The sequence below is a fragment of the Mixophyes fleayi genome, chromosome 1, assembly GCF_038048845.1.
Source record: "Mixophyes fleayi isolate aMixFle1 chromosome 1, aMixFle1.hap1, whole genome shotgun sequence".
In the NCBI taxonomy this organism is placed as follows: domain Eukaryota; kingdom Metazoa; phylum Chordata; class Amphibia; order Anura; family Limnodynastidae; genus Mixophyes; species Mixophyes fleayi.
Window position 1 is genome coordinate 406,259,298 of NC_134402.1, and position 11,069 is coordinate 406,270,366.

At 41.2% G+C, this 11,069-nt stretch overlaps 1 protein-coding gene across 2 annotated transcripts in view; it reads right to left on the reverse strand.

Moving 5' to 3' along the window:
• The window catches only part of EPB41L4A (erythrocyte membrane protein band 4.1 like 4A), a 203,272-nt gene extending 192,565 nt beyond the window's left edge, over positions 1-10,707 (reverse strand). For both annotated transcript variants that reach the window (XM_075181646.1, XM_075181638.1), the window contains exon 1: positions 10,415-10,707. In XM_075181646.1, coding sequence (XP_075037747.1) covers positions 10,415-10,513 — 99 coding nt within the window. In that variant the 5' untranslated portion in view covers positions 10,514-10,707. The remainder of the gene's footprint in view (positions 1-10,414) is intronic.
• Between the last annotated feature and the right edge of the window lie 362 nt (positions 10,708-11,069).

An 11,069-nucleotide genomic window follows, 5' to 3' on the forward strand; every position in this document is an offset into this window, starting at 1 on the left:
TGTCTTGTTTCCCAGCAACCTACAAAGCTTTTCTCACACAAAAAAAAAAAAAAATTAGTTGATACATCTTCAACTGAGAATTGGCACAATAGGCAGTTCAATATCACTAAAACATCTAAAAAAGGTTGGGTAATGACAGAGTCAAAAAGTATTATTGAGATGGGCTACGCTAGTGTTACTGATAGGCTAACCAGCGTTTTCTGACTTGAATAGTCCCTGAAGTAACAGCAATGAATGTGAGTAATATATTGCAAGTGATAAAAGCTTATGGATGTCATTATGCTGCTGTTCTAGTGACGTTATGCTGTACTTGTCATGTAAGGGTTCTGCAGGCAGCTATAAGTGAATGAACAGCCAGGAAGGGCCAAGTTAGATTCATAACTTGATTTCACCTAGAAAAAAAAATTGTGTTTATTGTTATTTGTGGGTAAAACTACAATAATACCACATAAATAGCAGTGGGTTGTTTCTGTGACCCATCCACTTTAAGCAGATGTAGTGATCCAGAAGTACAAGACTAAGAGGTATATTTACTAAACTGCGGGTTTGAAAAAGTGGAGATGTTGCCTATAGCAACCAATCAGATTCTTGCTGTCATTTTGTAGAGTGCACTAAATAAATGACAGCTAGAATCTGATTGGTTGCTATAGGAAACATCTCCACTTTATTAAATCCGCAGTTTAGTAAATATACCCCCATGTCTGCTGTCCACACCAACAGCAATAACATAAGCAGCAGAGACAGTGAGGAAAGTCTGTATAACTTTATTGCGTTCATGTATTTAATCTCTGTACAAGTGAACATTAGTATATTCTAGAGCGACATGCCATAAATATTGCACAAGTTTTATAAGTTGCTTAACAAACTTTTCAGTTCATTGATATGCTAAGTATTTGGAATTATTAAAGCATCAAAGTCTCCAATAATTTAGTGAATGGCAGATAACATTTTTATGAGGCCTTTATTTGTAAATGTCTGTATTTCATGCTTCACCGAGCTGGTCTCCAGTGAAAACAGAATGTCTAAAGAGTTTAGGCAGATGCGTCACCGCTTTTTTCCGAGTGAGCCCAGCTCCACTTTGACGTGACTTTCGGTAAAACTAGGGCTTTGATGTGAAGTTTTATACATCAGGTTGTCGGAGTCATTTGGGAAGTAGATGTCAGAAGAAATCAGAAAAACTGTGTTTACTCTGCATCCCGGCTAATGGATTTATCAGCCAACAAACCAGACTCAATTTACACGTACAGTGGGCACAGAACATCAATAACACTCAGCTGTACAGAACATTGCAGGGATTAAAGAACCACTCCAGAGCTCATCCACACTTCCCACTGGTTCCTGTCTGTAAACATCAAACTCTGCTTAACCTAGACAATGCCAGGAGGACTTGTAAGAAATACAGAACATTTGTGATGAGCAACGACCTATGTTCTGACGGGGATAACCCATCAAAACATACAGAAAGCTAATTCTTGATATGTTTAGCAAAAGTAACTTTATCTTTACTGCTGTAAAACTCAAAATTTTAGATTAAAAAATATTTTACAGGTTTTTTTTTTCCCCCGCAAATATTTTTACATCATATCCAGTTTAACTCATTTTATGGCAGAGTAAGCTCCCAAGGAAAAACCGATTCAATGGGCGGTTACACTGGCCACACACTGGCCCACCGCTAGCACTTTTATAGGAAAATTAAACATTTGGGTTTAGCCATACTTGCCAACTCTCCCGGAAAGTCCGGGAGACTCCCGAAATTCGGGTCAGTCTCCCGGGCGAGCTGGCATTTCTCCCGGATCCTGAATATCACTGAGAATCGCGTCACGCCATTTTGGAGGGCGGGGGCGGGGCAAGGCCAATCGCGTCATTTTGGAACCGCCCCCCGCTATGCAAATTACCGTTTCGTGGGGGCGGGGCCAAAATGAGGCGATTGGCCTCGCCCCCGCCCTCCAGTCACGCCCCCTCTCCCGGAAACTTGTTACCGGGAGTTAGCAAGTATGGGTTTAGCTGTCATTTTAATAACACACATAAAATACCCCATTTAGTTCTCAGAGCACATACAATGGAGTAATAAGTAACCAATTAAATACACAGTTTCCTTTTGTCTTTAATGTCACTGCTGCTTTCTACTGGCGGATCTCTGCACACACCCGCTGGAGAGAACGACATCTTGTAGGCAGAGCCATAAATACGGTGGCGTGAGAGGGGCAAATGCCCAGGGTGCAAAGCTGAAGGGGGGATGGTTAGCTGGGCACAAGGAGATTATATTTTTAGCTTAACTTGGTTACAGCTGAGAGCTATGAGAGCTGGGGGAGAGTGGGAAGGGGGATCAGTGATCCAATTAATTTTTGATCCAATCTCCCAAAAAAAAAAAAAAAAATCACCATGTCCTTTGTTTTGTGAAATTACAAAACAGTACAATCCTCAATAAAAGAAATTATGCAAATTTTTGTAAACAGACGTGGCATGTGTGGGGAACTCTCCAGCACTGTAGATTAGTGGAGGAATCTCCCACAATGTGCAACGTGGTCAGGAGCAAGACCCAGGGGTAGATTTACTAAGCTGCGGGTTTGAAAAAGTGGAGATGTTGACTATAGCAACCAATCAGATTCTAGCTGTCATTTTGTAGAATGTACTAAATAAATGATAACTAGAATCTGATTGGTTGCTATAGGTAACATCTCCACTTTTTCAAACCCGCAGTTTAGTAAATATACCCCCTAGTGAAAACCTGCATATGCCACTGAAACACAGACTAAAATAAAGATTTACTGTAGGTATATGCAAAATGCAGACTGGTAAACCTACGGACATCACTAGTATTTTCACTGGCATCTATAGTCCATTCACAAATGACACCTGTACCCGCAATGGCTCCGGCTCACTGATGAATAATATCAAGCTAAGAAATCGTGAAACAAATGAAGCCATTAGCTGGATAATAAAATACGAAGGGGCATATTCAATTGTTACTCGCAAAGGTAACACGGCTTGCACACTATTACCATCATTATGGTAATAGTGCTCGTAATTACCATTATTATGGTAACTTTAACGCCGGCTTTCAGCTCGCAGCTCCCGGCTTAGAATTACCGTAATAACGGTAATACTCTTAACGCCGCGTTACTTTTGCGAGTAACATGGGCAATTGAATATGTCCCTTAGAGTCATTTACTAAGAATACTGTAAAACGCCGTCTTTGCGGCTCTTCCAGAAAATGACCCATTTTTGTGCAGCAACTACACTGCACTTATTACATGAGGCTGATAATGTTGCCACAATATTAGTATAAAACATCAGCAATTGCGGTATCGATTATATACCATCAAGAATGAAAAAATACCATCATCTTACATTGTCTTGCCATGATACAGGCTTTTTTTCATTAAAAAAAATCATAGACTCAGCAGTGACTTCATTAATATAATAGCATACGGTCTCTTTATCATATTGTCCTGTGCATCTAAATACATTCTCATAAGATTCTCTGGTGGGACATAAAAAATAAGTATTCTTGTTTCTGTTGATGGAAAGTCCCAGGTGGACAGGAGATTCTGGTTTCATCTGTGAAAACCCTGGAGAAATGACTAATCTAGTTTGAGATGTGACGGTAATGCCAAAGACTGGTTAATTTATGGCTGGATTTGTGGAGCCCTTTGTTCCTGGCAAGGCCTGAGTCAGTGGCTCTTATAACAAGACCTAGGAAGCAGAATACATTATTGCAGCTATTCCAATGAATCTGCATTTCAATAAAAAATAAACATTTATGTGGAATGTAGACAATCTGCTTAAAAACATTAAATTTGGACAAAAATATCTTTACAACACTTTAGTGAAAAATGCCTTCATGCATTATTGTCATGTATACATTGGTTACATTTGTGGAGGAAAGGTTTTATCTGAGAGTTGTAATGTAAGAAGTTATTATCCCTAGGAGCACGCTCTGGTTTGGTCTACAAGGGAAACATAAAACTCACATTAGGAGAAAGTCGTTCTTCAGTGACAATGGGTCAATGGGAGCATTCCTGCCTGGTTTTAGCTGAATAAACAAGGATAAGACGGAATGGGTGTGTGCTAGCAGGGAATTTGTCTGAGCGCAGACGGCTATGTACCAGGATATGATAACATTTCCAATGGTTAGTTGGACAGGGATTTTTCATCCTTGGTGACTCCTCTAAAGCTGTAACAAAAAGTTTATAAAGTGCATCTGTTACCTACAGACAGTGGAGCCAGTCATGTTGTAGGCTGAAAAAATATTATTGCATTATTATTATATATTATTATTATTATTATTATGTGAATGCAACCTAGTGACGACACTGAGGCACTTTGTGGCCCAGTAATGTTATTACTCTCCGTCCTCCTCTCTGTCCCTGATTTGTCTTATGTTGAATTGTTTTGTATGCCATGCGATTTATTTTTTTTGATTTTTTTTCTGTTAATTGCATCTATGCATTTATTATTCTGCTTATGCGTACCCATTGTTCTTATCAGTATTTACTATTTTGTTGTCTGTTCTAACCCATACTTTGCTAACTTTGAATTTTTTACCTCCGCGAGATTCCGAAAGGCGAAAGGGGGCGGAACGTGGCCAATCGTGTCATTGTGTCTCTGCCTCCGCAACGAAATCGACATTTTGTCGCGGGGTGGAACAAAAATGCTGACACAACTCAGTGCAAATCACATAATTGAGGCTCGCGTATTGATGCAGAATTGTCTGCTCTCCCAGGAGTCCGAGAAACGTATCCGGAATTCGGGAGTCTCCCGGACATTACTGGAGAGTGTGCAAGTATGCTCTAACCCCTATATGTACGGAAACCTTGTGTCATAATATAAATAAAAGATTATATACAGTGTATGTGTGTGTGTATATATATATATATATATATATATATATATATATATATAATGTATACACAGTATATACCTTGAGTGCAGGGTCAAGGAAGCAGATCATCATAATCATCACCATTTATTTATATAGCGCTACTGATTCTGCAGCGCTGTACAGAGAACTCACTCACATCAGTCCCTGCCCCATTGGAGCTTACAGTCTAAATTCCCTAACATACACATACAGACTAGAGTCAGTTTTGATAGCAGCCAATTAACCTACCAGTATGTTTTTGGAGTGTGGGAGGAAAACGGAGCACTCGGAGGAAACCCACACAAACACGGGGAGAACATACAAACTCCACACATATAAGGCCATGGTCGGGAATTGAACTCATGACCCCAGCGCTGTGTGGCAGAAGTGCTAAAAACTAAGCCACAGTGCTGCAGTTACATTATTATTATTATTATTCTTTATTTATTAGGTACCACAAGTTTTCCCCAGTGCCGTACACAATATGCTCAGACTATTACAGTTTCTAATAGAAGTACACGTAATCTAAACTTAATTAAATTTATGTTGATCCTCTGGATTCTATGGACATGGTTCCTTATTCCATGTGTGTTACTGACGTTCTGCTGTTAGTGTCACTTATTCTTTATTTTACAATTACTGGCAGCTGTTAGAACTCAATGTATGTGTGTTTCATCCTCCTAATACATGGAAATACATCTTCCATTCACCGGTGTGACATATTTATACTCTACATCTAAATTAAGCTTATTACAAGCTAATTACAAGCTTAATTCCGATTTTAGGCTCGTGGATACAATGGTTTTCCAAATACAATAGATGTGATGCTGCTATTAGCCGGTCAGGGTTGTAACGCAATGTTTATCCTTCCAGCTATGCTCCTGTGGACACGTGTACAAGAACAAGGTTCACTTATCACACTGGTTATACTGTAACATAGGTGCTGGGGCTCTGCTGACCAGCACGTAGTAGCAGATAACAGTGGTCAGCAGCCATTTAATAACTGTCAAAGAACAATCCTCTACTAGTCTGAAGGGTCTATTTATTACGCCATAAAACATGTGGAAACAGCTTTTCGGCATGATTAGGGCATTTGTAAGTTACATATGTAACAACAGCCTGCATTAGGCTAAGTTTCGCATTAAACCGCAGTCATCATAATTTCCAATGAGGACTGCGGTCCGGGGCTATTTAACAAGCTTTTTCGGAGCTTGAGCCCATTGGCTAACGACATCTGAAGACGCCGTTAGCCATTCTACCCTATGTGGAGAGCACTGCGGTAGAGGGATCTTCGGATCCCTCACGACACCCTTCCTGCTGCTTCCTGTTCTCCCCTCCGGTCGCACATGGGCAAAGTCATTTTGCGATAGTAATCAGAGGGGAGAGACAGACCGCAGCTCTAAGGCAAGTACCGCAGTTCTAGTAAGGCAAGTACCGCAGTTCTAAGGCAAGTACAGTCATCACCAGAACAGCCTCTTATCGGAGGCGCCTTCCCGGAATGATTTTTTAAGAAGTGAATCCAAAAACTCAACTGTCACCGTTGCTATGACAGATGACAGTTAACAGGGCAAATCCCCGTTAGTTAATAAATAGGCCCCTAAGTATCTTTACATTTACATTTTGGCCATTTATGCTAAAGAGGCAGGTAATTACCATCCATTACAGAGCACTAACATTATTTGGTTTTCATAGTTACAACAAATTTCAAGACTAAGTTTTTCACTCTGTTTTATTGATTTGTTATTCAGCACAGCTGAAGTGCACAGCAAACTACCCTGGTATTACATTGCTGTACCTCCACTGTCTACCCAGCAGCCTTCTGTCTGCACCTATGCGACCTAACACTGCACCTGGATGTGCCTAGAAGCAGAATAATCTTTAGGAGATGCACTGTGGAAATGACCAAACGCCACATCAAAGCCCAAACACCCCTTTCTCCTAAAATACCGCTCTGACCTAAATAAGCAATGAGAGTGAGTGGACATCGGAAAAATGTGTATAACACATCACTTGTACTGTGCAAGCACTGCTTGCACTAAAAAAATAAATAGTTTATTGTACATGGGAACTGTAAAGATATTAGATGAGACCTGAACTCCACCAACTCTGAGCTGATGCAGAATTGAAGTCTTTTAGGGAAGGGCAAAAACTGTACCCTGCTCCCTCTGTCTCTAAATACAATACAATACTTGAGCTCCACACAATGAAATCTAATTTTTGCAGTGGATGTACATGACAATCTCGCGGAACTGCCCACTTCCTAGTGAAGTTGGCAGAATTAGGTCCAAAATGCTGCGATTCACCGGGAATCACAGCGTTTGGCATCCGCGTCATCAGAGCCCCGCCCCCCAATCACGCCCACCTCCCCCCGCAGGCTCCCGGAAGCCAACTTTCAAAAGTTGGTAAGTATGGGTGAGGTGGGTGGGATGGTGGCCTCAATAACGCGATTCGCTGTGAATCACATCAGTTTAGTCCCACCCCCATGGTGCGTTGATGGCATTTCACTACGGGGGCAGGACCAAAATGATGCCATTTGTGACACCATGCACCCTGCACTTGACCTCTCAACAGTAGGTCCAAAGCTGCATAAATGACCTCCACATTTTGTTAATGTCCACTGTACTTCTATAATATCCCCAGCACCATTCCCTCATGTTGTAGTTTTGTTCAGACCTTAGGCCAGGGTTTGGAGTATTTGCCTAATGTTTAAAGATATAAAGATCTGCTTTGCACACACTAATAAGTACTTGGAATAAATGAACACACATCAAGGGCTAATGATTTGCCATTATAAGAGTATACGTGATATAACAAGGATGAGAAACTCTGCCTTAAGCTATATATTACACTATCAATTAGTTCATTAGTGATAATTGTGAAAAGTGGCTTGTCATTGAGAGAGGGAAGCAACAATAAAAAAGAGCTGCAGATCCAACAATGAAACAATAAAATGTGTTTCCACACAAAAACTGTTATGTTTAAACATGCATTTCATCATCATCACCATTTATTCATATAGAGCCACTGATTCCGCAGCACTGTACAGAGAACTCACTCACATCAGTCCCTGCCCCATTGGAGCTTACAGTCTAAATTCACCAACATACACAGACAGACAGAGAGAGGCTAGGATCATTTTTTTAATAGCAGCCAATTAACCTACTAGTATATTGTTTTGGAGTGTGGGAGGAAACCGGAGCACCCGGAGGAAACCCACGTAAAACTCCGCACAGATAAGGCCATGGTCGGGAATTGAACTCATGACTCCAGCGTTGTGAGGCAGAAGTGCTAACCCCTAAGCCACCGTGCTGCCCATACATGCATTTACTATATTATAACGATAGTGGACGATTGCTCTTTATTGTCACATGGATAAATAATTTTATGGACAGCTGGATCGGTGTGGCTGCACTATCAGACAAGGAAGGTGATGTGAATACCTTTTCTTTTCCATGTATTTTATTTTGCACAGCCTTTCCTATAATCTCCTCACTGAAACCAGGCTATGTACATATACACACTTGCAAAACAGCTCTAATCTCCCCAACATACACCAACACATGCGCAAGGATACAGAGAAAGCTATGTTACTTCCCCTCAGGGTGATTTCCACTCGCTGACACATACCTGTCAAACAACTCCCAACTATGACAAAATACAAAGAGACCAGGAAGGCGGGGTCCATTGTCTGGGACTCGCATGGGGTGAAATCTCACACCAACAGCAGCACTGCCAAAGGCCACAGCAGTGTAATGAGGGTTTCCCAATAATTTCTCTAGGAAGAACTCCCAATGTCAACATAATATTATAACTTGCTGCTGAGGCTTTAAACAGTGGCTTTAACTGATTGTAATATATACTGACAGATGTAGACATCACTACTTGTGATAAAATGTCAGTGCAACTAGATTTGATCCAAGTACCTTATGGTACCACCCTCCACATATATAACCCTGCCAATGAATGGCTAAGAAAGTCCAGGGGGTAGATGTATTACGCTGCGAGTTTCCGGCAGGTTTGAAAAGTGTAGATGTTGCCTACAGCAACCAATCAGATTGTAGTTATCATTTATTTAGTACATTTTACAAAATGATAGCTAGAATCTCACTAGTTGCTATGGGCAATATCTCCACTTTTTAAAGCCGCTTGCAAGTCACAGCTTGATACATTTACCCCAGATGTAATTCTAGTAATTGCACTGACAGTGGGCATACTAATGACGGAAGAGAAATCTATTCAACTATTTATTTTTTATTTGTTTTTTTTAGTGCCATTTATTACCCCTAGTGGCCTGTGATCTGTTGTTACATCGCTACCGGTACACGGGCAAGGGATTACATAAAAGTCAAAAGTTACTTGCACTCAACTAATATGTATAAGACATCTGTATACAGCGAAAACCCCAATTTTAGTGGCTTATAACTGTGTCCAGGGGATCATTCTAATTAGAAAAAAAACAAAACATTTATGTCACAGTGAAGTTCTTCCGGCATGCAGTGTTGAGGTGATCTAGCACAAAAAGTGATGCACCTACATGCTCCCTTTTCCTCCTGCAAGTCTGAAACAAGGTCTGTGCCTAGGTCCTAGCCTGTCACCGACACACAACAAAGGTAGTAACTGGCTGCTGTGATCCAATATTTAGCCTATCAATGCACTGGGAACAAGTGACACATTAGTGATTAATGCCTCAGTGATGTCTCTAGTTCCCACTGCATTGATAGGCTGAATTCTAATGAAAATTGGATCAGCCCACAAAATGTCTGCCTCCACTGACAGTAGGCTATGTAATACTTTAAAATGATGAATTATTCTTATTATGGATATTTCAGACCTTTATTTCTAGGGTTCTATCGAGATCTCTGTAATCACACGCCATATACAATGAATGGGAAGTGTAGAAAAGGGACAATTTGTTTTCCATACCCATAATATGCCCATTAAATATTGGTACAGTAACACTCAGAGGCTGATGCTGAAGCTCCTAATGGTCTGTCAATCCCAGTTCAACTCTATATAACCAACAATATGGATATCCTGCAGCTTAAATGTTTCTGCAACAACTTAAGAATGACAGGTACACAAGGAAAATGCACTACTGTGGTTTTCAAAATCATACAGTATTGACAATGAAAAGCTTCTAACATCATTTATAGCTGGGTCAGTCCAACCCCTATCTGATTACTATGACACAATAAAACACAGAGAATTACATGTACATTGTACTAGAATACTGATCCACCTCACACATGGCATAGCCTAAACAAAGCAGCAAGTGGGACTAAATATAACTCCTACATTTTAATCATTATATATGAAGAATAACTTTTTAAACAGTGAACTGGGCGTGCACTGCTATTGTCTTGTCTGCCACAACTTGTCAGCGTTTAGCAGCTGTCTTCCAGCATGACATAGGATGGGCAGTATTTGGGTCCACCTGACAGATATGACAGCCAGGAGATCATACCCTTTGTGATGCCCCCAAGCAGCCCTCTCCTCTGCCCTAATCACAGGACAAAGCCTTGGCATCAGCCATCAGGAGGGCACACTTACCTTCACCCCTTCATGCTGGGTAGTGAGTGACAATTTGGACTCATCCAGTAACAAAACTTCACAATAAAATTCCTCCGGGACCGCGCAGAAACAACCCATCACTGGTGGGTGGGGGGCAGCCGGGAGGGTGCCCGGGGCCGCGGCGAGGAAGGAGCAGGTGCTCAGTCAGTGTAAGGTGCAGGGAGATGGAGCCCGGGGGGTGCAGCCCCGGCCGGCACTGTGCATGTTCTCGGTCCGCACCGCGTATACTGGGGTTGCCAAGGCTATAGAACAAATCTATGGAATAAAGAGACGGGGGCGGGGTGTGCTGGGTGACGTCACCCAGGGGGGTGTCTTTTTCCAGGGTTCTCGTTCCATCCAATGCGATTGGATAATGCCGCCACACAGACGGTTTCCTTGGGCAGCTTGCTTTGTCTGCCCTCTGCTGGACACAAGATAGTACTGCAGCTAGTTATTTTTCCGTACAGCGGTGCGTGCATGAGCTGTCAGAAAATATATATGTGTTGAAAATTTTACTTTATCCTTTGCTATTAATTTAGTGCATTAAAGCAGAAAATGGTAGTTAAAAGATGCTTTTTACTGAGCACATCTTAAAACGGAATTATAATCAACATCTTGACTTTATTCTAAAAAGTATTCAAATATAAATCTCTCT